Genomic DNA, 27,897 nt, shown 5'->3' on the forward strand with positions numbered 1-27,897 from the left:
AATGGCTTCCGAATTTCAACCTATCGAAATTTTTCACTGATAACGAGTTAAGAAATCAATTTAATATTTACTATACTTTTGCTATGACATTATAACTACTATGGCAAAGTATAAAACAAGTATTTTTTCATCTTTTCAGGCAAATGTTCCTCTTGTGTAAAACTCATTATTCCAAAAAAAAAAAAAATAGATTAACGCAATTCAAGATATTTTTACAATTGATTTTAGGAATTTCTGGCGAAAAGTTGTAGTTTTTCATATATTTTTGATTTTTTGGACCACCCTAATGAAGAATAATTGGACCACCCTAGTGAATTATTTCGTATTAGATCCTAAATGGTGGTTTAATTTGTTATATAAGCAGGTTGGAGACAATTGTGAACAGTTTTAGAAGCCGACTCATCAATCTTCTATATTGCATATAGAACTCATGAAAAAATTCTAAGTCCCAGAAAGTCGATTTTTGAAAAAAAAAAAAATTCGAGATAACACCAAATCTCGACGTTTCATGCATTTTTAAGACATTTGGCATAAAAAAAAAAATCGATTTCCGAAATGTCATGTACCCCCCCCCCCCATTGGGAGATTTTCGAGAGTGAAAAAAGTCAAACTTTGACGCGTTTGCGCCACCCCTAAATCATGTCCGATTGAGCTCAAATTTTGCATAGGGTCATTTTTCGAGGCAATAAACATTTTGTATATGGTTTGTTAGCGAAATTGGATGGTCAAATTTTTCCCATACATTCATTGGCAGTCCAATAACTACCTTTCGTAATCCTGCGTCAAATCTATGGTCGTGTCTTGGATACAACCTCTTACTTTTTAAAGTTACGTAACAATAATTACCATAAATCCGTGCAAAATTCGCATCAAATTATATTTTTTTTCGCTGAGATATATCCAAAATAACAACAGGATATCAGGTGTGTCCATGAGAGGAAGAACGAGGAAGTTCCTAAGAGCAAGACGCATGATTATTTGCGTGTTGCAAGACCTTCGCTCGTGATGGCGGGCAAAAATGTGCTAATCTCAGTATCCTTGATGGACAGTAACCTAGACCGAGCCATTACGAAAGAATTTTCCATTACCACCACACTGTTCATTGCCAAGTATCAGATGCGAGCTCACGCATTATCATATTTTTCAAATTGCGGTTACAACCGCCCAAGCCTCAGCCTCAGCAGAAGCTTTTCGTGCGTAGTTGGTTTAGCCAGTCGCTCGCGATACTTTAGTCGGGCTGGTTGGTTGTAGGGCGGAATTCGAATTTGAAATGTGGTCTCTGATTTTGACAGTGATAATATCGTCACTCGGTGCGGTCCTGTACTGGATTCATCGCCGGGCTCGGTTTCGATTCGCGGACAAGTGGCCTTGTTTGCAACCGGTGTATCCTTTGATTGGCAACGCACCTATTGTGTTCGGGAAAAGCGACGTCGAACGGTTCGAAGTGATCAGAGATGTGTGCATTGCGTCGGATCGCATTATGAAGGCTTGGGTTGGGCCAAAGCTTTTGCTAGTGACGAGTCATCCGGATTTTATCCAGCAGATTCTAGGCAGTGCACATTGCTTGGAGAAGCCGTTCCTGTACCGATTTGCCGGGTTCGAACAAGGGCTCTTCACGGCCAAGTGTATGTCGTCCGAGAGGGAGAGGAGTGAAAGTGTTCAAAAGCAATCCTTCTTCTAACCGTCGTTTTTTGCAGATCATATTTGGAAGGAAGCGCGGAAGCGATTGAATCCGACCTTCAACCAACGGATCATTCGCGGGTTTGTTCCGATTTTCGCAAAATGTGCCGACAAAATGGTGGCTCGTTTGAGTGAGTATTCCGATGGGGAAACGGTCAATATCCACAAGTATACGGCTCTTTGCACGTTGGAGATGGCCTGCGGTACCACGCTGGGAAGCGATGTACTGCAGAGGGAAGGCAAAGAGGAGTTCGAGCAGGGGCTGGATCAGTGAGTGTGATTAACGACAGCGGATGTGAGTGCGGGTGGTTAAAATTGCATGCATGAAATCGTTACAGAGCATTCAACGGGGCGGCGAGGAGAATGATGAGTGTGCATTTGTATACCGATGTCGTCTTTAGGATGACAAGACACTACAAGGAGCTGATGCATGCCAGGAAGGTTGTTTGTGATTTTTTCACCAAGGTGAGTACCGGAATTGGGGGAGGAGCACAGGAGTGGAACTTCGAACAAATGATCGAGCAAATGCTGGCAACTTGTCAACGGTTTTCCAAATGGGGACACATTTTAATGTTTTTATGTGTATCAGTCGTCTACACACTTAAAACCAAAATCTGTCCTCAACGAAATGTATTGCCGTAGCCGTTCAGTAAACTGAAAATTTGCCGAAATTATGAGATAAAATAAATCATTGACCAGATTCGTCAAAGGTAATCACCTGTAATCACTGATCTTGTTTGGAAAGTGTCATACTGCCGATGTCTGAAAAAGAAATTGAAGAACTTTCGGCATTCTCATGTTATTTTGCCGGAGGTACTGAAATTACTTGTCAAATCAAAAACGGTCATCTTTCATTTTTTGAATAGTCAAGAATACGGAAAATAGCTGTCAGCTGCTGAAAAGAGGAAAATAGTGTAAGCTGCTGAAATGAAAGGAAGACAACAACATTACAACATTCTAATGGTGCATTGGTGTAGCTAGAAAATTTATCCAGAGGGGACCTAGTGGGGGCCTGTTGCATTATTTTTGCTATAATACGGTCAAATAAAAACTCGCGAAGATGCTATTCTATCAAATTTCATCAAGGCAACTTAATTTTGGGAACATTTTTCTGTGACAAATAACATGACATTGAGGATCACTATTGTTTTAATGGATGAACAAGAACTCCCGCAATGATTAGGACCTCGGTTGGAGGAGCCTTAAAAGCTTACTGATTTTGAACAAGCAATGATCGTTTGTTCATGCTTTTTGTAACGAAATCACATAGTGTCCAGATCTTATAAATTTAAGCATCTCTAACTTAAGAAAATTCTAAGAGCTAGCTAATTCAATGAATTTCGTAACTAGCTTTTTTTAGTTTTGGAATATTTCATCATCAGTTAAATCTTTGACATATTATTTTACAATTTTATAATTTTCTTAAATTCTGGCGGACAGAATAAATTTCATACATTTAGGACTCAGGCAAATGTTCAAGATATATCTCCACGCACAATGCTTAACATTCTGAATGTGAAAATATCAATAGTTTTGAGATCCCAAACCGATTTGTTTTCAATATTTTGTATTAAAAAAAATATATCTATGATACAGATTGTAAGTATAAATTACTCGAATACAAATGTAAATGAAAGTCAATGATATTAGTGCAATTGTCATAATTCTAAGACTAAGATAAAATTACAAGATCTTTCATAGCAGTCATTTCATAAAAATGCTAGTACATGAATACTAAAAACAAATGAAATGATATTTTAATAATATTAATATGTTTGACTCAATCAAACTCCAGAAAATAAATATTCCTTAAAAAATTTAATTTGGTTCAAAATAAATTTTAGGGATTTAAGAAAGGTTTTGATAAGCGTTGAATTTCCTCGACAATATTTGTAATTCAAGATCTTGGGAAACTTCCCTAGATTCTGAGACTTACAGCATTTTCTACAGGAACATACTTCGAGATTAGAGAGTAAGAAAAAATTAAGATTTAAATATATTGAATAATCTTGTCATCTGACAAAAGTATGAAAAATCAGGATCTTTATCAGGTTTCTTAGATACCGGATTTCAAAGGTCTAGATTCTGATATTTTACCAATTCATAATTTACACGTACTTTATCCGAGTAAGAGCTTGTTCAGTGTGTTTAATTTATTCAATCAAAAATACATACATTTCCATCGCTTCGTTGAAATTTATGCCCGGAATTCAACTGCTGAAGTGCTAGTTCTTGACAATATAGCTAAGACACCAAGGCACGGGTCTTTCCTATAAAGAATGCCCGAGCAAAGTTAGAGATCAAATTGAAATCAAAATTTGCTGTTATGATGTAACTTATTTTGAATACTCCATTTGATCTCATTTTGGTTGACTTAACGGTTAACACATCAAAAATGAGAGCAAAATTTTACACTGTTGAATCAAACAGAAAACTAATCCTGCTTTCAATGAAATCAATTTGATTACTGATTTTGCATTCATAATGTTTGACTGAATACGGGCCTGGTATAAATGGTTAGCATCCAAGCTTCTCACGTTGAAAGACTTGAGCTCAAATGTCACCTCGGGTTGGTTACGAATGACCTAAAATGTGTTAAACAAAACAATTAAACAATCATCGTTAGTTCAACGACAGAGCTTGAGCTTGAGCTTGATTGACCGCCCACGGTTGCTACTCTGTTATTGCCAGATCAGCTGTAATTACACAGAGAACCAATAGACGATGCTTGGGACTAGCAATCATCCTCAATGTGTAAAAACTGGTGATCTTAAATTAGGCAATACCAGCGCCGGCCGCGCCCGAACACAGGTCAAGAAAGGAATGGAAAGGATTGTGTTGACATGACACTCGCTTTGATGGAAGCCGAGAACACCTCTGCACTTCCACGAGGAATCACTGGGATGTTGGATAAGAGGGTTGGGTTTGCAGCAGGGTTCGTTTTGGTAAACGATAAGCTGAATTGATGTCCTAACGATCATATAACGCGAAGGAGCTTGGGACTAAACCCACGGTCTTCTGCTCAAAACGTTTACCACTAGGCAGACGAGCACCTTTTTAATCACCGAGTTGCTGTTATTACCATGTAGTCATATTAACAAATAAAACGATTGACGAATCTTGAATGTGGATGGGCCTGAGATTAGACTCATGATGTTCTGCTCAGGAAGCAAAAACGGTTGCTCTAAGGCCACCGAGCCCCTCATATCACATAATACCGTTGCTCAAATTTTTGTATCCATTCAAACCCGGAACCAACGACAACAACGAGTTTGGCAAAATACACGTTACACAAGCGATTTTACCATAAATTTCTTTGATATGTAAGGACCTGGGACCGCGTTTTTCTGCTCAGTAAGCAGGCCACTGTAACCGACGATCTTTCAAATCCGAAAACTAAAAACTACGAAAAAGTACTTAGGCCTTCATTAAGTTCCACTTTCACGCGACGTACAATGTTTCAATTTGCTCTTTACGTATTGTTCAGGCTAGGCCCTTTTCAAAAGTTACGCGAGAAATACGCACAATCGTCGTCTACCTCGCAAAACTGGTTAAAAACGACAACAAAGGCATAAGCAACGATGGATTGTTGAACTTTGCTAGCTCCGGTGGTGTAGTGCACAGCAAAAAAAAATGTAATATCGATCAACGTAATTCAAACTGATGTATGAAATAATGATGTAATTGTAATTTTGTAATTTATCAGCACACACCCTGGTCGACCACTGTAAACCAATCTGCCGTTCAGCGTTATCGGTTTTTGTTTCTGGATCTTTAGTTGCCTCTGTGATATACTTACTTGCGGCATACTATTTTGGGAGTGTATATGAGCGTGTACCATGTACGGTAGCTCATCTCTCATCGTGATGGTGGGACATAGTAGACAAATTAGAGAGAAAACAAGGAGGTATTAGTATAAGTTAAATGTAAACAAACAAAACAAAAGAAGAGAAGAGGAAAGAAGAGCAGAAAAATAAAAAAGGGGTTAAAGTAGATAACAAAGAAAAGAAACGTAGGCAGATTATTAGAAAAGGCATTATCCGAGACCTCAATCAAATGTCACTCCCGCCGAGATCTCAGCGAAACCCTCCCCGCCGAGACCCGCACAGCCGAGCTCGGTAGAAAAAACTAAGTGTGTAGATAGATTAGTAGGGAAATAAATAAAACTACTTTATGACTCAAAGTGCAATGAATGAGCGTTAGTTTCGGGATCATTTCAGTGTTAGAGTTATGTTAGTTTTGATCCGTAATCAGCCCTGCCGACCCCTCCAACATTAGTTGCAGGCAGTGGTTGTTAGATAATGCGGCACTGTAACTACTACTATTTTAGAGGTATGATTCGTCAAGTTTATACAACTCAATGTTTCAATTGAGGCAAACTATCTATCTTACAATTATAAAAGCAAACCTAAACTTACAATTATATGCAAATGCAAAATGAAACTTGACAAATCATCGTCAATCCCCTTATTCCAGGGCAGGGCCTGACGATTTGAATCTAATTTTGATCAGTGAACGGGCACCATATGGTACATTTTCTCACCATGAACCTATCATTTCCAGCCTATCTGAACTATTTAATAAATGGAAGCCATAACATGGATTACGCTCCCCCTAAGCAGGCCCTCCGCATCCTGTCTCTGTCTTATCTCAAATACAAAATGCCAATGGTATGAATGTATCTATATATATAACTTGGAAATGACGTACAATCAAATAAACCCGTAACCCACTCACTTGGTCAGGCTTCAGAATCGTCCAGTGGGCAGTGCGCTCTAAACGCCAAGTTACCTTTTTTTTTCAAATTTACCGCAAATTTGATATTTTACCCATTGAGTGTTGACCAGTCACAATGAAACATTGTGACAGAAGTTGAGGTTACTAGTGTATTAAATAATCTAGGTCCCATTCAGGATTATATCTGAAAAATCCAAATCTGGCCAACGCCCACCCTAAACCTAAACCTGTTCTAATCCACCTGAAATGACTAACGAATGGAAGACTTTGACTACCCAGCCATGCAATAGTCTCATTCCGTGCCTTATGGCAACTTGATGATTCTATTGCGCTCATCTTTTGGCACCCCCCAGGGGAGACTTGGTCCTGTACCCAATGCTTAACTTATCTCCATTCCACTCAGCTACTCGCAATTTCTTGTGATATAGTGGGCGGAATATTATTATATGAGACAATTCAATGCAGACGTCTTTCCAAATTTGGCAGATCGACAGGTAATCGGTGAGTTACCACGATAGTTGCTATTCAACAACTCGACAACGTCCCATCGTCATCGCCTGCTATAAGAATTTCCCATTGCAGACGCCAACGAAATGACGTCATCGAGCTATCGATCAACTACCCTGGTTATCGCCTGGTACCTTATAGCACGATGCTAGGAGGTGAACCGGAAGAATCGATGAGCTACCTCCCCCTCATCGTTAGTTCAACGACAGATAAGCCTAACTTAAATTTTAAACAAAACGTTAACAGCAGAACTTCAAGTTAAGTTGCTTTCATTTAAAATGTCTTGACTGCATAATGAAAGCACAATATTATATCAGACTAATGTCGTGACACTTGTAATCAAAATGAGTATTCATTATGATAGGAACTGCAATCTTTAATATCGATTTGCTTTCATTTTGTTAACCGACTTTGCTCGGGTGTACAAACATGTCCATAAAATCTAGATTCACCATTCACGATTCCATAAGATTCAATTAGCAGGACAATATTCTGAACAACCTGCAGTCTTGAACAAATGTTTGAATTTTTAGACAGTTGGAGATCGTCAGAATTTGATCAACCTGAAGTCTTGGAAAAATATCCAGAGATCTTTACTGATATCTTCGTCTATATGGAGATCTTTAGAATATTTCCTGCTGTCTAGGGAGTATATCCTGCAAGTTATGCAACGCTTCCTGCACATCTACAAAACTCTTTCAAGTTTTACAAAAATTTCCTCAACTTCTACGAAGTTACCTAAATTTATTCCAAATTCTATATTTTTGCCATCTGTCTTAATTCGATGAAGATCTCTGAACATCTTTCCACTTCTATTATCTACACACATTCTTGAACATCTGTAAAGTTCCTTGAAATTTAACGAAGTTCCCAAAACCTCCAAGAAGATCATGGAGCTTTTTTAAGTAAGATCTCTGATAAACTGCAACGATGTTCCCTAAGCTGAAGCGAGGATCGCTGAAGCTATTAGAAGTTTATTGAACTATTTCTATATCTACATCTTTCTATATAACTCCCTGAAATTCTTCAAAATGTTTTACTCTTATATGAAGTTTTAGGCAGCTCCTCAAAATGCTACGAAATTCGCAAAACTTCTACAAAGTTTACTGCACTTCTCCATTTTCCGTTGATTTTCCGTGTGCCACGTGCGAAAATCCTTGAATTTTTACGTAACTTCCACAACTATTCCATGTTCATGAGGCTTCAAAAAAGTGCCTTGAAAATATATAGAGGTTCCCGATCAATAATGAGCTTTCCTGAAATACAATAATGTTCCCTTAACTTCTACGAAGCGCACAGCAAAAAATAAATTTTAATATTACATCCAAGAGGATGCACTTCAATCATGTAGAAAATCTCATGTAATTTTTATGGCCACAAAAATAAACAAATGCAGTAAAAGCAGCGTAATGTCAGTTCATGCACTGTATTAATGATAATTTTGCCCTTTTTGGCAAGTAATATTACACCATATTTTCGACACGATTGAAGTGCATCCACTTTGATGTGATATCAAAATTATTTTTTTGCTCTGCGCAACAAACTAGGACAACTTTAGAAAGGTACAAATCGGTTTTATCATCTCTCTTTACTGAACTCCGGGTCGAAGTGGTGGCGATGGGGGGGGGCACCCCTCACCATCCCTCACCAAAGGGGGAGTTTGATAAAGAGAGATGATAAAACCGATTTGTACCTTCCTAAAGTTGTCCTTGTCAAATTTCACACTGCCGTACTCTTAACGGAACTATCAATTCTATACTTTCATCTCCTCATTATATAGTATAAAAATTACCACTTCAGTCTGTTATTTGAAATTAGCATCTTCAACTATGTAAATCGTTGACTTCACGCAGAAGTAATACTAAACATATAGTCAAAGTAATACGATTTGCTTCTTTTGCAAGCAGGTACCTAATTATGATGATGGCTTACAGCATCATGTCAACTACTATTTAAAGGCGGCCGGATTGCGGTGGCCGGATTGCGGTGGCCGGATTGCGGTGGCCGGATTGCGGTGGCCGGATTGCGGTGGCCGGATTGCGGTGGCCGGATTGCGGTTGCCGGATTGCAGTTGCCGGATTGCGGTTGCCGGATTGCGGTTGCCGGATTGCGGTTCCCGGATTGTGGTTGCCGTTTTGCGGTTGCCGGATTGCGGTTGCCGGATTGCGGTTGCCGGATTGCGGTTGCCGGATTGCGGTTGCCGGATTGCGGTTGCCGGATTGCGGTTGCCGGATTGCAGTTGCCGGATTACGGTTCCCGGATTGCGGTTGCCGGATTGCGGTTGCTGGATTGTAGAGACAGAAGTTCGGCGGTCGGATTTCGACGACCAGATGGCAGCGGCCGGATTGCGGTTGCCGAATTGTAGTGATAGAAGGTCGGCGGCCGGATTTCGAAGACCAGATTGCAACGGCCGGATTGCAGTTGCCGGATTGCGGTTGCCAGATGGTAGTGACAGGAGTTCGGCGGCCGGCTTTCGGCTACCAGATTGCAGCTGCGAGATTGCGACGGCGAGATTTCAACACGAGGCCAACAATGGAGCACCGCGATGGCCGAAGGGTGATAGCCGAAGCGCGATGGCCAAATCTCGATGGCCGGATAGGGTTGGCTAGATGGCGTCGGCCAGATGATGATGGCCGGATCCTGATCGGTTAAGTCATCTAACACCGTGATCGACGCACTTTCACCTCTTTTCCGGGCACGTTTTTTCCCAGTCTCTCAACACTACTCGTGTATCTCCAACTATATCGTACCACAGTCAACAACACACTGCTCCTCTCTCTCTCGGCCGAACGATCTCTCACCTCCACATCGACTCTCAGCTTCCCCGTAGCTAGTTTCCGTCTCTCACTACGCTACGGTGGTTCAGTGGACAGTGGTCGCTTCGCCCATGCAGCAAAACACCTCCATCATCGCCCTACCTTATCGGTCACTTTAGACGTGACGTTATGGAGCTATCTCTCACACTGACCCTACTCTTACACCAATTGAATCAAATGGTACCAACCGGTAACAGTATAACCAGTTGGTTACAATCCGTGGATTTTCGTTTGTATCAGTTGTTGTTGTTTGGAAAATTCACGTTTTGTTAAACCTACAACAGTAGACACACACAAGAGCGAGAGGGTTTGTACCGCTGCAAACAACAACGTAACGTTACTGAAGGGAGGAAAATCTTGGCTTTAAAATAAAAATGGATGCGCAAATTGGATGATGAATAGCTAGCCATCTTAGATTTGAAAGATTAAGCAGAAGTAACCAGGCGTCCGTGTAGACCAGTTGAGTGTGAAGTGTAGTGCATATATAATACAACCCCCCCCCCCCCCTTGTGGGGTTTTGGCTGGAAAGCCTACCTCCGCTCAGGACCTCTTGTGCTTTTGTACATTTTGTACACCTCGTACCGTAAATAAAACGGTCTTACACGGCTCGGCTCGGAAGTCAAGATGGCCTCCGAGCCTAATAGTAAATGATACTCGATCGTCCGTCAGGGACGATTACCTCAGACCGGTGGCCTTAATTGCCAAGGAGGGTCCCGTCTCGGCTCGACCAAGGTGGCCATGCCACGGTCAGCCGATGCCGTCAACGACGAAAGACGCCTGCCAGCCAAACGAGCCAGCAACGCCTGCTGAGCCGTATGTGGCTGATGAACGCCACCAGATCCGCCATTCTCCCAAAGCTGCAACACTGTCTGCAGCCCGCGCCACAAGTTTCCGGCCACACAGTAGTGCAGGAGCAGCCGTGTGGGCCAACGCCAGCGTCGCGACGCCGTAGGAGATCCCGCTGCAGCAGTGAGTACAGTGCAAATTTTAAGCCCTAGCATACACGCCACATATATGTGAAAACCCACACCCACACGTCACAGAAAAGGGCAAATAAAGGGTGATACGGTCAAAATTTGGTCAATATCAACTTGACGTATTTCTTTCAATTTTGCATTTAAAAAACCTGAACACCCCTCATTTTGAAGGTGTGTGTGTGTAGAATGTTGCTCCTATTTTGATTTTGGAATTCACTCTTCAGTTGTCAAAATGCCGTCCAAGCAAGAAGAGCAGCGTATCAAAATTTTGCTCGCGCATCGCGAAAATCCGAGCTACTCGCACGCAAAGTTGGCTAAATCGCTAAAAGTTGCCAAATCAACCGTTACAAATGTAATTAAAGTGTTTGGGGAACGTTTGTCGACAGCCAGGAAGTCTGGATCGGGGGGAAATCGAAAACCGGAAGCCGCTGAGACGACAAAGAGAGTTGCCGGTAGTTTCAAGCGAAACCCTAACCTCTCCCTCCGAGATGCCGCAAATAAGCTGGGTGTATCGTCTACAACCGTGCATCGAGCCAAAAAACGAGCCGGACTATCGACTTACAAGAAGGTAGTGACTCCAAATCGCGATGATAAACAAAATACGGCGGCCAAAGCGCGATCCCGGAGGCTGTACACGACGATGCTGACGAAGTTTGACTGCGTGGTAATGGACGACGAAACCTACGTCAAAGCCGACTACAAGCAGCTTCCGAGACAGGAGTTTTATACGGAAAAAGGAAGGGGAAAGGTAGCAGATGTTTTCAAGCACATGAAACTGTCAAAGTTCGCAAAGAAATATCTGGTTTGGCAAGCCATCTGTACCTGTGGCTTGAAAAGCAGCATTTTCATAGCTTCCGGGACTGTCAACCAAGAAATTTACGTGAAAGAGTGTTTGAATAAACGTCTGCTGCCTTTCCTGAAGAAACACGGTTGTTCCGCACTGTTTTGGCCGGATTTGGCATCTTGCCATTACGGTAAAAAGGCCATGGAGTGGTACGCCGCCAACAACGTGCAGGTGGTTCCCAAGGACAAGAACTCTCCCAACACGCCAGAGCTCCGCCCAATTGAGAAATACTGGGCTATTGTCAAGCGGAACCTAAAGAAGACCAAAAAAACTGCTAAGGGCGAGCAGCAGTTCAAGGCAAACTGGCTTTCTGCGGCGAAGAAGGTGGACAAGGTGGCTGTACAAAATCTGATGGCAGGGGTCAAGCGTAAGGCCCGGCAATTCGGATTTGGAAAAGCGGAAGCCTAACTGAATATTTTTCCTGAATTTTATACTAATTGAACTTGGAAAAGAAATTTAATTTGATTTTTTAAATAAACGATTTCACCGATTTACACGCGTTTTCCCTTGACCAAATTTTGACCGTATCACCCTTTAAATGTTTTAGAAAATGTGAATGTTCCTGGTTTCATACTTTGTCTGCGTAGCCCCTCCGAATACCCAGTAACATGCCGGCCCTGCGACACAGTTCAGGGGTCTCATGCTACTGAGTTAGTTACCCGGGAGTGTCTGGTCAGGCCATAGTCACAACTGAGAAGCAACACACATTTTTCACTTACGGAACCAAAACTGAACTTCTGTTCAAGGTTGTCTTGAAAGGTCTGCCCAGTGGTGACTGGATCAGATCAAAGATGAACTGCCAAAATTACTTGGAGTTGAGCCAGTCCAAGCAATCAAAATGAAAATGAAATCCCATCCTGGCGATTCACGCAATGGGATTTCTTATGATTTTTATTTAGTTCACATAACATATGAGGAACTGCATGCAAAATAACTTTTTGAAAGTTGACCCCCTTTTTGTGTTGCCTCAGTGGTATAACTGGTATTGTCAGATCTCAAATGCTTCTCAAAGTTCTAGTGAAGAGCCGGTCAGCGGATTGTAAATACACACTTCAAAAAATACATAAAATACGAAAATTTGTGTACACGTTAAAACTAAAATCCCTTAAATGAAATACACAAAAATACCTAGCAAATACTTTGTACACGAAAAATACATTTCATAATGAATTTAATACACGCTATTTCAAAACTACCAAAATTTGGGTAGAATCCACCCAGATCGGTCAAAACTGAACCTAACCAAAAATGGGTAAACTGTATTGGGAGTGACAAGTTGACAAATGAACAACATCGTTCGGATTCATGTCAATGATGTTCATTTGTCAACTTGTCACTCCCAACACACACGGAGAACAAATTATAGCAGACGTAATTATTTTTCCGGTCAAAATAACTATATTGTTCAATTGTTTTAGAGATAACCCGGAACTATAGTTGATTTGACTATATATAGAGGGCAATAACTAAAGTTCATAGTTGGCTTCTCGGTTGGCTCAACTATATTTTTCAGTAGATGAACAAACGACAAACTTCAAAATACAACTATGCTTTAGTTGATTCAAGAAAACTATTGTTAGGAAAGCAAAATTTTACAATGTTTATTAAACGAAGTGCTCTTCATTATCGACATATTAAGGAAGTTTGTTTTGCTTCTTTATCGATCTCAAAAACACAACTGCAAAATCATAAAAAAGGTGAACAAGATTATCAACTTAGATTTGAACCATGTTCATCTGCGTGAGAGTCAGCTATCTTATCTTATCTTATCTAAGACAACTTTTTAAGGAAGGTACAAATCGGTTTTTCGGTAGTTCGCTATTCTAATATCTATACACAATCTTCACACTGCCGTACTCTAACGGAACTATCAACTCTATGCTTTCATCTACTCCATCTATCGTATAAAAATTACCACTACAGTCTGTTTTCATTGCCAAAAAAAAATTGCATTTGTATACTACTACATGGCATTTCAAGCTTATTGCTTATAGCATATTAGATTTTTACCTTAGTGTTCTTTGAAGTTCTTTCACATTTTAATTGAGAGCTTTCTATGTCTGTAACATCGTATGCCTAAGGAAGTAGAGAAATTTTCCAACCCGAAAAATTAATAGACCGGACGGGAATAGAACTCAGTCGGCTCCAGCATCGAGTATCGTTTGTAACCTTTGAATTTAAAACAAAGAATAACATTGTATCATCTTTAGTTATTTATGTATAATATAAGTTCTGAGTAATAGTGAACATAATAAAACACCCTAACATTATGAGATTCTATTGAATAATACCGGCCTAGATTTGATGAAACATTATTAAAAAAAAAATAAATGCATTTTCATTTGAAATGCAAATTTTCTTGAAAATCAACCTTTACGTCTCTGACGTATTTTGCTGTCCTAAATGTTGTAGTTAATTTGGCTCTAGTTTTCTCAATTTTTTACCGATTCAAACCAAACACCCTGTAAATAATCGAGAAATTACCAAAGTTTCATAAGTCACGCTTGTTGGTCACGTCGCGGTTGTGTATTTACACGGATATTCCTTGGGTTCTGTCCAATGGTCTAATATGAACCTAGCACTTTTCGTTGTCAAATCATAACCGAATCGTATAAATGTGACTTTGTGGATCATGCACGACTCATTACTGTATATACCGGAAATTATAGGTTTTCAAAATCGACCAGGACATCAGTTGATTTGTTGTACTAGATCAACCAAGACTGCAATAATGTCTGTAGTATCGAAATATGTCCAATCAGATTCAAAGTGTTGTGAGTACTCCAGATGTTTTAAGTACTCCAAATCGTTCTGGACCTCATAGCCTAGTCAGTAAAGGCACGGTATTACTAAACCGGAGGCGGCGGGTTCGATTCCCGGTCCGGTCGAGGGAATCTTTCGGGCTGGAAATTTTCTCGACTTCTCTGGGAATAGAGTATAATTGTGTTTGCCACACAATACACAAATTCATGCATTGGTATTTTTTTTTTTTTTGTTAATTACTTTATTTGTACAGGCTCAATCGAATAAACTTTACAGAGCCAAGTTTTTTTCTTTATACATTATAAATGTCTTAAATCTAAAATTAAAGGATTGGAACCGATTACTGGCGGTCTTCTCGAGGTTAGTGGATGACAATTGTTTGGATCGGGAGAGGGAAAAGGAGATTTGGAATATGATTTATGATTCAAAAATTTCACTATTTCTAAAACAAATACTTAATCCTATCGACGTTATATCAACTCTGTAATTATACAATTATTACAGAAACAAATCTACAAAAAAAAAAATACACACACACATACAAAACACAAACTAAACACAAGGTTAATCAAACTTACAATCTATGGTTAATATTCTTCAAGAAAACATATATGAGTTGCATAAACTCCAGATCGCGTCTAGCCAAAATATCCCGAACTGGAACATTAGGTTGTCTACCTCGAGCCCGAAGGGAATCGTACAACTCGGATCTGACTCCACGGTGCTCAGCACATGACCAAATAATGTGATCAGCGTCCTGGTAACCTTGTCCACATTCACAGAGATTACTGTCCCCCAGCTCAACACGGAACAAGTGAGCGTTTAACGAGTAGTGATTGGACATGAGGCGAGACATCATACGAATGAAGTCTCGACCCACATCCAACCCCTTGAACCAAGGACACTTCGACACCTTAGGGATGATTGAATATAACCATCGTCCCAAACTCCCTTCACTCCATTTATTTTGCCAGCTGGCGAGGGACTGTTGACGATAAATGAAGAAAAATTCGTCGTAGGCGATTTGTCGATCGTAAATATCGCCTTCCATAGCGCCCACCTTTGCAAGCGAGTCCGCCTTCTCATTGCCCGAAATCGAGCAATGAGATGGGACCCATGCAAAGGTGATGACAAAAGATCTTAAAGATAAAGCACTTAGAAGCTCTCGTATTTTCATGAGAAAATACGAGGAGTGCTTTACCGGCCTCATGGAGCGAATAGCCTCGACAGAACTGAGACTATCGGTAAAAATAAAATAATGATCTGGTGCAAGTGAGGCGATCGTTTCTAGCGTATAATGTATTGCCGCCAGTTCCGCAACATATACGGAACAAGGAGCATGAAGCATTAGAGAGGCGCTATGAAATTCGTTATAAATACCAAAACCAGCGGACGCCTCTATTAGTGATCCATCTGTGAAGAACGATCTTGCGGAATCAACTTGGCCAAACTTTGCAGCGAAAATTGACGGAGCAAACATGGAACGATGATGCTCTGGGATTCCGCGAATCTCTTGCGTCATTGATAAATCAAAATGAACAGAACTGTCGAAGTCGGAGAAGCAAACACGATAGGGATTATGCTGCGAAGGGCTGACATCCTGTGTTATGTACACGTAGTACAATGACATAAAACGAGTTTGAGGGTTTAGCTCAAGAAGCTTCTCAAAGTTTGCAATCACCAGTGGGTTCATAATTTCACAACGGGTGAGGAGCCTGAGGGATAATTCCGAAAACCGATCAGAGAGTGGCAACATGCCCGCTAACACTTCGAGACTCATCGTATGAGTCGAGTGCATGCATCCTAACGCGATACGAAGACAGCGATACTGGATCCGTTCCAGTTTGATGATGTGCGTTTTAGCCGCCGACTGGAAGCAAAAACTACCGTACTCTAAAACCGATAAAATCGTTGTCCGGTACAACGTTAGAAGATCTTGCGGATGGGCTCCCCACCACGTTCCGGTAATTGTTCGGAGAAAATTGATCCTTTGTTGGCATTTCCGCTTCAGATACTCAATGTGGGATCTCCAGGTGCATTTTGAATCGAACCAGACCCCAAGATATTTGAAGGACATAGAATGAGTGATCGGTTTACCCAAAAGTTGAAGCTTTGGTTGTGCTGGGCTATGCTTCCTAGAAAAAAACGACCAACTCAGTTTTCTCCGTGGAGAATTCGATACCTAGCTGGATAGCCCAAGTAGACAAATTGTCTAAGGTATCCTGTAAGGGTCCTTGCAGGTCGGCCTCTCTGGGCCCTGTCATAGACACTACTCCGTCATCTGCAAGTTGTCTCAACGTGCAGTTGTCACTTAGACAATTGTCAATTTCTCTGACGTAGAAATTATACAGAAGGGGGCTTAAACATGAGCCCTGGGGGAGACCCATGTAGCTAAATCGTGAAGCTGTAGAGTTTCCATGAGAAAAACTCATATGTTTCTCTGACAGCAAATTGTACAAAAAGTTATTAATTAATGGAGAAAGGCCACAAGCGTGGAGTTTGTCTGAAAGGACTTCAACCGATACTGAATCAAAAGCCCCCTTAATATCCAAGAAGACAGAAGCCATTTGCTCTTTATTAGCAAAAGCCAACTGAATTTCAGTGGAAAGCAACGCGAGACAGTCGTTCGTTCCCTTGCCCCTACGGAAACCAAATTGAGTATCTGAGAGTAAGTGGTTCAACTCAACCCATTTGTCCAGGCGAAAAACGATCATTTTCTCCAACAATTTTCGAATACACGATAACATCGCAATGGGACGATACGAGTTGTGATCTGACGCGGGTTTTCCAGGCTTTTTAATGGCTATAACTCTCACCCGCCTCCAATCATCCGGAACAATATTAAGCTCCAAGAACTGACCAAACAAGTTCAACATGCGCCTCTTAGCGACGTCTGGGAGGTTCTTCAACAAGTTGAACTTGATTCTATCAGCCCCCGGAGCCGAATTGCCACACGAAAGGAGTGCGAGTGAGAGCTCCAGCATTGAAAAAGGCTGGCTGATCTCGTCTACCGAATTCGTCGTTTCGCGAGGAATCATCTGTGCCGGCACAGAATCAGGACATACTTTTCGCGCGAACTTGAGAATCCAACGATCTGAGTACTCCTCGCTCTCGTTGTTTGAAGACCGGTTACGCATCCTTCGCGCCGCATTCCAAAGCGTATTCATCGACGTTTCGCGCGATAATCCGTCCACGAATTGCCGCCAGTATCCGCGTTTCTTGGCTTTGATGAGGCTCTTGAGTTCGCGTTCAAGATCCGAGTACGCTTCGAAATGTACGGGTGTTCCACGTTTCCGGAAAAGCTTAAACGCGTCGGACTTTTTACGATAAACCTCAGTGCATTGCTGGTCCCACCAAGGGGAAGGAGGTTTCCTACGGAAAGACGTTCCAGGAACCGGCCGAGTTTGAGCTTGAAGCGCGCTGTCCAAGATCAGATTGGAGAGGAAGTTATATTCCTCCTACGGTGGAAGCCCTTCTACCGACGTTAGGGCATCTTCTATCACATTCTTGAACTTTGTCCAATCGATATTACGGGTAAGATCGTACGCGACGTTAACGGGTTCCGACGGATTGAACCCACTGGCAACTGAAACTTTGATCGGCAAGTGATCACTACCGTGGGGATCTTGGATCACATTCCACGTGCAATCCAACGATAATGAGTTAGAGCAAAGTGTGAGGTCTAATCTACTTCCATTCGAGGATGGGCCAGCCAAACGTGTTACTTCTCCATTGTTAAGAATTGTCATATTAAAGCTGTCGCAGAGGTCATATATCAAAGTAGAACGGTTGTCATCATACAGTTCCCCCCAGCCTGTACCGTGGGAATTAAAATCTCCCATAATCAACCGTGGAGCAGGAAGTACCGAACAGATATCTGAAAGTTGTTTGCGATTAACAACGGCTCTAGGAGGAATATAAACAGAAGCAATACAAAGGCTCTTACCTTTAATAATAGTCTGACATGCAACAACTTCAATACCTGGAAATTGTGGAAGATTCACTCTATAGAAGGAATGGCACTTTTTGATCCCCAAAAGTACCCCTCCTCCACGCGAATCCTCACGATCCAGTCGAATAATGTTAAAATCATAAAAAGGAAGATCGATATCTGAAGAGAGCCAAGTTTCACAAACAGCAAATGCATCACAATCATTATTGTGAATTAAAAACTTAAAAGAATCTAATTTAGGAATGAGACTTCGACAATTCCACTGTAGAACAGTGATCAAATCCCCGACCTCGTTTGGAAAATTATCCATCGAAGGAAATGATTGCTGCAATGAGGGGCCACTTCAATGTCAATTGCTTCAAGAGGGTCTTCACAGAAGGAAGCATTGCCAGAACAATGCTTTTGAGAGGATCAGAAATATTGAGGTACTTGAGAATATCGTCCACAATTTTATCAAATGAGAACAACCCGGATGAAGAAGGGGCTTCTGTTCTTAAAAATGGGCCATCAGGGGTTTTTGATGTCCCCGGGAGAGATGGAAAGTTCTGGTTATAGTCAGTTCGGCGGAAACCAGGAGGAGTTGAAACTTCCTTTTTTCCATCACTCCTTGATTTGGGCAAGCTGATTTGGGGTTCCTTATCTGCAACTTTCCGCGAACGGATGCGTTTTCGTTTCCGTGCAGAACCTTCCGGAAAACTGAAAGAAACTCCCTCCTCAGCCAAGTCAGAGTCAGACTCGTCATCAGACAAAACAGCAAAGGGATTTTTGTCGTTGGTTGATGGTGTGGCTGTTTTTAGCATTGCTGCAAAAGACTGCCTGGAACGCTCCTTAAGAGAGCGTTCTAGTTTCTCCCCGCGTTGTTTGTACGCCGGGCACGATGAGAGACCATGAGGAGTTCCCTTACAGTACACGCATTTTGGTGCAGTGACTGTGCAGGCGCCATCCTCGTGCTTCTCCCCGCATTTGGAACAGCGTGCCTTGCTGCCACAGTGAGAGGCCGTATGTCCCAACTGTTTGCAGTTTTGGCAGTTCATGACCCGAGGAACAAACAAACGCACAGGTAGCCGAAGTTTTCCCAACTCGATGTAGTGAGGAAGGGCTGAACCAGAAAAGGTCACCCGAAACGAATCTGTGGGGGTAAAGCTCTTTTTACCCTCGCTGAAAGATACTGAGTTCAGCTTCTGGACTTCCAGTATCTCAACCGTGGGAAGCAAGGGGTTCTTGAAACGGCCAACCGCTTGCTTCGCCAAGATCTCGGGGGTCAGACTCGCTTCGGTGACCACACCTTCGATCTCCACATTACGAGCTGGGATGTACACTCTATACTCGAGTGTAAAGAGCTGGGAGGCAGCAATCTCGTTAGCTTGTTTCAGGTTAGAGACGACAACGCGAAGTTTATTGTACCTCACCTTCGAGATTTCGGTCACGGCCGAGAACCGCTTCGTCAGATCGTTAGTAATTTGCATTACATTCAAAGGTTTCTTTTTGGGCTGAAAGTAAACAACCCATGGGCCAGTCGAGTCTTCTGGGTAGGCTCGCGATCGGGGGCTTATCTGTCCCTGTCCATTGCCAGACTGAGATGACGAAGCAGGGATGGCATCATCTGATTTCTGGGATGACAGACGTTTTCGACCCTTTTTGCTATCGCGTGGCAAAGTGGTGTCGTCTTCCGCCAAAACGTCCATTTCGTCTTCCGACAAAATGTCCATTTTGCCGTACTAGTGGGAGCGAAAAACGCTCTACCACTGCAACGATAATCAAAATTACTCGGACACAATACACGAAGAAAAAAAATACTAACACAGAAACACAAACTTAAAATTTAACAGATGGGAGAAAGAAATAAACAAGAACAAAAACTTATCTGATAATCCTATACACTGGAGTCGCTTTTTACGCGGGTGATACGTCCCGCGTAAAAAAAAACCGCGTAAAAAAAACCGCGTAAATTCCGGAATCCGCGTAAAAAAAACCGCGTAAATTCCGAAATCCGCGTAAAAAAAAACCGAGTAAAAAAAGACCGTGTAAGAAAAAATCGCGTAAAAAGCGATATACCGCGTAAATTCTGAAATCCGCGTAAAAAAAAACCAAAATCCGCGTAAAAAAAAAACCGCGTAAATTCCGGAATCCGCGTAAAAAAAAACCGCGTAAATTCCGAAATCCGCGTAAAAAAAAACCGCGTAAAAAAAAACCGTGTAAAAAAAAACCGCGTAAAAAGCGACTCCAGTGTACTACTATCACCGAGCGTTTACACAGCAGCGGAGCGACGCGCAGCTTTGATGATCTTCGATCCGCGTGTGCGGGCGGTCTTCGTTGGTGTGTGCTTGTATGAAGCTCGGCACTCAGCTGAACACACGATGATGGATGAGCGGTTTGAATGTGGAGGCAGATGCTGACACTCGATGACGATGATCCGTGTGCACAGGTATGCGTGACCACGCACCGATGGTGCGCAAAATGATTGGCGAATTGCCAATCGCAAAAACAATTTTCGATGATTCCGAAAACACACTTTCTTCTCAGAAAAAAAAAACTCACTTTTTGATAAATTTATCCGGAATTATGCCAGGAATCACTAAGCGAGAAAAACTGATTATTTACGTCAGATAATAGCGAGAAAACTTCAAAATTAACGGAGCGCGAAACAAGTCGACCGTACTTCTTGCTAGGACGCGGTGGTGTTGATGCATTGGTATTGGCATCGAAAGCTCTCAATTAATAACTTTGAGAGTGCATTTTAGAACACTAAGTTGAGAGCATGCAATAAGCTAATATGCACTAATCAATCAATAAGCTTGAAATGCAAATAAGAAGAAGAAGAAATCGTTCTGGAGTTCAGATGATTTATTCAACTAGATCAACCATGACTGGGATGAAGTCTGTAGCATCAAAATATGTCCAAACAGATTCATAGTGTCTATATGGATAATGTTTAATTATTTCCCCGTGTACCAGATGATCTAGGTTCTCCAAATCGTCCTGCAGTTCAGATGATTTGTTTTACTAGATCAACAAAGACTAGGATAATATCTGTAGTATCGAATATCGATTTGGAAATCCTAAAACATTTGGCATGATCCACATAGACACTGCAAATTTGTTTGGGCATATTTCGATACTACAGATATTGAATTAGTCTTGGGTGATCTAGTAGAAAAATAACCTGATCTACAGAATGATTTCAGAACCTATAACATCTTGTATACGTAGGTCGTATAGTACAATCTACATAGACACTTTGAATCTGTTTGGACATATTTCGATACTACAGACATTATTGCAGTCTTGGTTGATATAGTAGAACAAATCAACTGAACTCCAGGACGATTTGGAGAACCTAGAATATCCGGTATACATGCCAATTACTCGCTTATATACGTTTCGTTTATGATTTGACAACGAAAAATGCTATGTTCATATTGAAAAAAAAAGGAAAATGTCTCACATTGGACAGACCTCAGGGAATTTCCGATTATTTACAGGGTGTTTGGTTTGAACCGGTAAAAAATGGAGAGCCAAATGAACAGCAAAATTGAAGGCAGCAAAATAATCCGGGCCGGAAAGGTTACATTGAATTCCACATTTTTTGTGACAGCACATCAGTCCCTTCGCGATTTTCGCGACATCATTTAATGTTTCCGCGATATTCGCGACTGAAAGTTCAAATCCGCGACAAATCCGCGAAAATCGCGAAATCCGCGAAAATCGCGAAATCCGCGAAATTCGCGAAATCCGCGCCTGTTGTAACAGCCCTGTAAGCGTGACTGCTTTCTAACACCCCAATGGGTCTGGGTTTAATCCCAGCCGAGGTCGGTGGGATTTTTCTGAGGCATAAAAATCTCTGGTCACGTCTTCCTTCGGAAGGGAAGTAAAGCCGTTGGTCCCGGCCCATGTGTGTTGTGAATGGGTGCGATATCCTACGCAGGTGTGGAAGCTGCCTTCCTGCATATTCGATTGTCGTCAATAGATGGCAATCGATGTCCGTCGGTGATTGGCACTAGATTGCGGAACAGAGACTGACGTTAAATAAAGGAAAGAAGAAAAAGAAGAGGTTGAAAAGTGAAACAAAATCAACATAACATCCCAAGTAACATTGCAAGTTTTATCGAGGTTTTAAACCATTCTTCAAGTCCAAGTCATGCCAAAAAAATTTCTTGGGATTTTAGTTTATTCCAAACATCTCAATAATGTTAACCATCATAAACATGTTTGTGTAATTTTCAATACAGAAATTTGGTTGACGCAACCTAAAATCTGACGCAACCATACTTTCCTCTTCGTGTATTAAGTCCGGACACGGCACGCTATCGGTGACAACGCCTCTACTGATACGGCATTTGCAAATCATCCTCTCGTGTCGTTCCGATGGCTACACCTAGCCGTTCCCATTTCCACAAGCTCTAGTCTTAGAATCTCTGAACTGCGGCTTTGCAAGTGGGGCCATTGCGTAATTCCCGTCCTGTTCCGTCAGTTATCGGTTGATTGACGAGTCATCGTATCTTCGCGTTTGAGAAGTAAGATTTATCTTATGTAATTATACGCACAGATCGTAAGTGTTAATTAGTTTCATTTTCATTTTCATTTTGCAGCGTTTGGTGGGGCAATGGGAGCGCAAGTCAATCCAAAGCCGAGCATAAAGGGAGGGGTTATGGATGAATACCCAACAAACAATTTTAGCTGCAGCTTAGCTTATACAGGCAAAAATTAGCTGCATAAGGCAAATTTTGGCTGTATTAGCTAATCTGCAGCTAAACTTGTTTGTTGGGTAGTCTATGCGGACCACTTGAACACCATGGGAAAAGGAAGGGATTGAAGAGGTTGGTTATTGGGAGGTTTTGAAGAAATGACACCTAGTACTAGATTTGTGCTGCAAAATGTAAAGAAACCCTAAATCCATCTCCCACTGATTCATCCTTTCACATATATACCAAATTAATATTTTAAAGCAACCATCAAAATAAACAGACAATATATGAAAAGGCTAGTGCCTCCCTAAGCGGACCCCCGCATCCTAACTCCTTTTTCAATCTACCCAATGTCACCTGGCTGTCTAAATTTTCGTTTGATGATTATGATATCTCATTAGCCTAATTTAATAAATAACCGAAATCTCCAATCAACCTAATCAACCACAACCCATGCTTTACTAAGTACCTGCACTTGTGCATGCTATCCAAAATATAACGTGTCTCAAGTTGTTTTTGACTTTGACCTATACTTATTATATATCAGTTCGTCCCAGGTGACACCTTCAAGTGACTAAAATGCTTCACTTTGAAGTTAGTTTCCTAGCTGATGTTTAACTTATGTCCAACTACGCTCACACGTTTCCACTATGTCACACCACAAAAATACGTATGGGTATGTCACAATAGAAGCACGCCACAGCGGAAATCCCGAGCCATAGTTAAAACACTTATCCCAAATCAAAATGAAGCACATATAAGATTAGTTACAATACCATGTACCCAAATAGTGTTTAACATTGTTCCCTGAGTAATACTTCAATGAAAACAACAATGAAAGCCCGTCACGTAAGTAGAAGGCGCACCATTGGGCACCTTCTAAAATACTTCAATAGTATAACTCCAGTACAAACCCATCTGTGTAAAAATAAATACAATAAGATTTGCGGAAAAAACCAGCCAGTATCGCACCCAACGTCAGTGCCTATACGGAGGCGTACCACGACGCAGCTCTTAAAAAAAGGAGTAACAGGTGTGATAATATCACTTCAGACTAGAACTTTGGTTCTCTTATGCAATGGTTCATCAGAGAGGGGAAGCTCAGTAATCCTCATCGCATGCTCATGCCGCTATTCTGTCACGGCATGAGCCAACGATGCCGGACCTAAACCAACTGTCTCCAACGCTCCACTATGAAGCATTATATTAGGCCCACCCACCAAAGTCCAGGATAAAAACTAGCCAAGGGGAGGGCTTCATGATAACCCTGAGCGATTCAATTGAATATCCTACTACACAAAAATAAAATTAAATACAATTAATCATTTTGTTCGACCATTTTCCACAGAGATGGCACTGTTCCGCTGGTAGGAAGTAAAATAAAATCCCCATATAAAAATTGAGAGAAGTGGGAATAATTCGCTTTCGGTGCATATTCAGGTCAAAAAAAGTGAACGACAACCTAAAGAAATTAGTCAGGGGCTTTGTCGTTCAGTTTTTTCCCGGGAATTAATGCTAAACAAGCTACAATTAAATAAAAATGATTTTTCTCCATACAATTTTACCTGCTTTACTACCCGAGGGGGGCGACACATCTAAATCTCAAGTTTAGATGGTCAACAAATCTCACACTAGCGAATCAATCTTCGAACAATCTTCTTTCATTTGTCGCATCTACATGCATCGCTCATCAATTTTTTGCAGGAAATCTTCAGAATCGTCATCAATCTTCTTTCTATCTACTCAGCGTGCGCGCAGCTAGCCACAGCAAAACACAATCTTTTTTGCATCGTAGATAGAGTCGTCCCCCTCGTTACTACCAGTCCCCAGAGAGCCAAAAAATTTCAAATTTGAGAGAGAAATTCTCTCTCACGAGCTCAATCTCTCAACATGCCATGTATTTTGTTGACACTCGATTTGTGATTTCCCTTTCACAGATTACAAAATAGAGTACCTGACACTACAAAACATGTCTGGTACCTCTATATATGCATTTGCTTTAACATTTGAAGTCCCTCCTTTTTTACATATTCTGCGCAAAAGATACTTTATGCCCCGCCCCATACATAAAATTCGACGGGAAATCCTGTAAGGGGTGAGCTATTTTGTGTGCAGAATGTGTTAAAAAGGAGGGACTTCGAATAATAATCCAAATGCATATATAGAGGTACCAGACATCTTTTGCACTGCAGTGTCCTCTGTGAACAATTATAGGAAACAGATTGTGTCTAGTTTCCGATAGATGTCACCGCAAACAACAGCAGTGACATCTGATGGAACATGAATGCAGAAGCTTGACAAAATGATTAATTAGATTGGTCTCACCCGATATTCTTGACATACTTGACGTTTTGAATGAAACATTGCCATTTCCAGACTTCGTGTTGTTAGTTTTCTTGAAGGTCTTGTGCTTAATGCTTGATTTGTCTTTCGCTTCGTATTTCTAAGAATTGACTCTATAAATAGATAAAAAAAAAAAACAAAAACACAACACTTCCCACCCACAAGCTGTAGACCGAGTGCAGAATCTTTGTGATGATACTTTCCAAATGTGCATATCCATAGAAATAAATCCAATTCAATAAAGAATTGATTTCCAGTTTCCACTGCGACTAAATCCAGCATTCCTACTAAAATATCAAATGCTGTGATCAATCATTTATTATTAGTACAGAGCAATAAACAATGTACGGTGATGATTAAAAAAATAATATGCTTTTATAAGCGGGTTCAAATGCACTTTTGGTAAGCATCAACACTGATCTGGCAACACTAGTGTGCACCTTTCCAATATGGTAAAGATCCAGATCAGCCCTGGGACCTGGTAGCCTAATTAAACTACCTCAAGGTTTTGCCAAAGCCCAGGGCAGATCGTAAGTGTTAATTAGTTAATACATTTTTTTTACATCAAGAACATGGATATTGTTTGCTCTGTCAACTGATTCCGAGAGATCGCTCTTCCTGGGAAATTTTAAAGTTAATATCTCAAAGATCCAGTTCTAATCTTTACAATTTGCGGATCTACGTCGAGGATTAAATTGAGGTTTATATTCTGCTAACAATCAAAATACGTTTTCTTACATTTCCCTACCTTTTACAGCTGGTGATCGAGCGAAAGCAGTACCTGTCAGAAAAGTGCAACAGTAATGAACCCCAGCAGGAGGATAATCATAAGCCGAAAATTTTGGTCGATCAGCTTCTAAGTACCTCCCAGGATGGAAAGACATTCACTCAGGAGCAAATCACTGACAATGTGTACGCTGTCATCACCGGGGTAGGAAACTTGTTTCATATATACTGTTCAATGACATATCGTTTACAACATCGTTCAAAACCAAAATAAAAAATGTACGGATTATCCAATTTAAGAACATGCACGTGGTTTGTGAACAGCCCCTAATTTGATTGTTAAAGTAAAAATTTCCCATTTTTCTCCACAGGCCGTCGACACCACGGGTTTGGTGACGGCCCACGCTTGCCTGTTCCTGTCGTTCTATCCGGAAGTCCAGGACCGACTGTACGCCGAAATCAATCAACACTTTCCCACCGGACCCAGCGAGGAAGTCGAATTCAGCCCCGATATTCTCAAGCAGCTCACCTACATGGAAATGTTCCTCAACGAAGTGCAGCGCCACTGGACGGTCGTCCCGGCCATTGCCCGGGAAAACATTGCCGAAATAGAAATCGACGGTGTCAAAGTGCCACCGGGGAATATTTTCTGCTTGAGCTTCTATGCGCTGCATCGGAGGCAGGACATTTGGGGACCGGATGCCGACCGGTTCGATCCGGAAAATTTCTCCGAAGAGCGCGTCAAAAAGCGGCATCCGTTCGCGTTCGTTCCGTTCAGCGGAGGAAATCGAATCTGTTTGGGTTAGCACGCTTGTGGGTCGTCATCGCCCGTTATGATTTAATCATGCCGTTGTTTTTCATTTGTAGGCTGGCGCTACGCATCGTTCAGTATGAAGACGGTGATGGTGAACTTGGTGAGAAATTTCAAGTTCAGCACCAAAATTAAGCAGGAAGATATTCGATTCAAGCACGACTTGACGCTGAAGCTACCGTTCGAGCATTGGGTGCAAATATGCAAGCGGAAACCCACTACAGCATAGTGATTTAGTTGAGAAAGAGTAGTTCCATGTAAATTTACGTAAATGTAAATATCAGCAACATCGACCTAAAACAGTCGAAATCGTCGCTTGCCAAATAAACGTGAAGAACAAAAATCTTTGCATAGCTTCAGTATACGTTCCACCAAGAACCTCTTTTAGCCGTAGTCAACTATGGAATCTAGTTTCGATTCTTCCATCCCCAGTATCAATTTTAGGTGATATGAACTGCCACGGTGGTTCCCCAGCCAACATTTTTTTTTCACATTACTGAATTGTTACTCTGCTATGATAATCTTTATTCGGTAAAAATAAATCGTACAAAGTGCATAGAATTCAACTATACGTACAAATCTGGAGGCCATCTACGTGCATGAGGAAAATTTTTCCTACATTGTATGATTTCATATGATTCAATAGGGTACTTGCCAATATCTTATTTAAAATGTTATTTGTACGACTTTCAAATTACATCTCTAAAATTATGGCAGACCAAAAAGCAAAAAGCATGAAAAAATACCTTTTAAATGAACCTTTAATTTTCTATAGTTGGTGGTACCTGGTGATATTGGTTTGAATGTAAGTTGGAAATTGAAATATAGTGAGTTATCTTTTGAAATGATGAATATATTTAAACCTTAAGGTCAATATTACCTGTAATACCTAGATTCGAACCAAAGATCCTTAGCTCCGTAGTCTGGAACGCACAAAAATTGGTCAACTTCAAATTGGTGTATTGCTGCATTTGGAAGTTGAGTGTATATACAATGGTTGCTATGATGAGTTTTCACCGTTTGCTCTCCAGTTTTCAAAATGACGTCCAAGCAAGA

At 41.3% G+C, this 27,897-nt stretch overlaps 1 protein-coding gene across 1 annotated transcript; it reads left to right on the top strand.

Moving 5' to 3' along the window:
• The first annotated feature begins 1,270 nt into the window (after positions 1-1,270).
• On the top strand, positions 1,271-27,070 carry LOC135700393 (probable cytochrome P450 313a4). The gene is made up of 6 exons (XM_065220886.1): positions 1,271-1,625; positions 1,698-1,950; positions 2,019-2,145; positions 26,062-26,235; positions 26,402-26,831; positions 26,898-27,070. The coding sequence occupies exons 1-6, from the start codon at positions 1,271-1,273 to the stop codon at positions 27,068-27,070; spliced, it is 1,512 nt and encodes a 503-aa protein (XP_065076958.1).
• The last annotated feature ends 827 nt before the right edge of the window (positions 27,071-27,897 follow it).

Source organism: Ochlerotatus camptorhynchus, unplaced genomic scaffold (assembly GCF_037179485.1).
Source record: "Ochlerotatus camptorhynchus isolate MF236.1 unplaced genomic scaffold, CSIRO-AGI_Acam_v1.1 ptg000135l, whole genome shotgun sequence".
Lineage (NCBI taxonomy): Eukaryota > Metazoa > Arthropoda > Insecta > Diptera > Culicidae > Ochlerotatus > Ochlerotatus camptorhynchus.

What these genes read in the sequence shown, in the direction of transcription:
- LOC135700393 (XM_065220886.1), top strand. Translation starts at nt 1,271, where the DNA reads ATGTGGTCTCTGATTTTGACAGTGATAATATCGTCACTCGGTGCGGTC. An exon ending in TGTACGCTGTCATCACCGGG is followed by an intron (nt 26,236 to 26,401) that starts GTAGGAAACTTG and finishes TTTTCTCCACAG; the next exon opens with GCCGTCGACACCACGGGTTT. An exon ending in AGGAAATCGAATCTGTTTGG is followed by an intron (nt 26,832 to 26,897) that starts GTTAGCACGCTT and finishes TTTCATTTGTAG; the next exon opens with GCTGGCGCTACGCATCGTTC.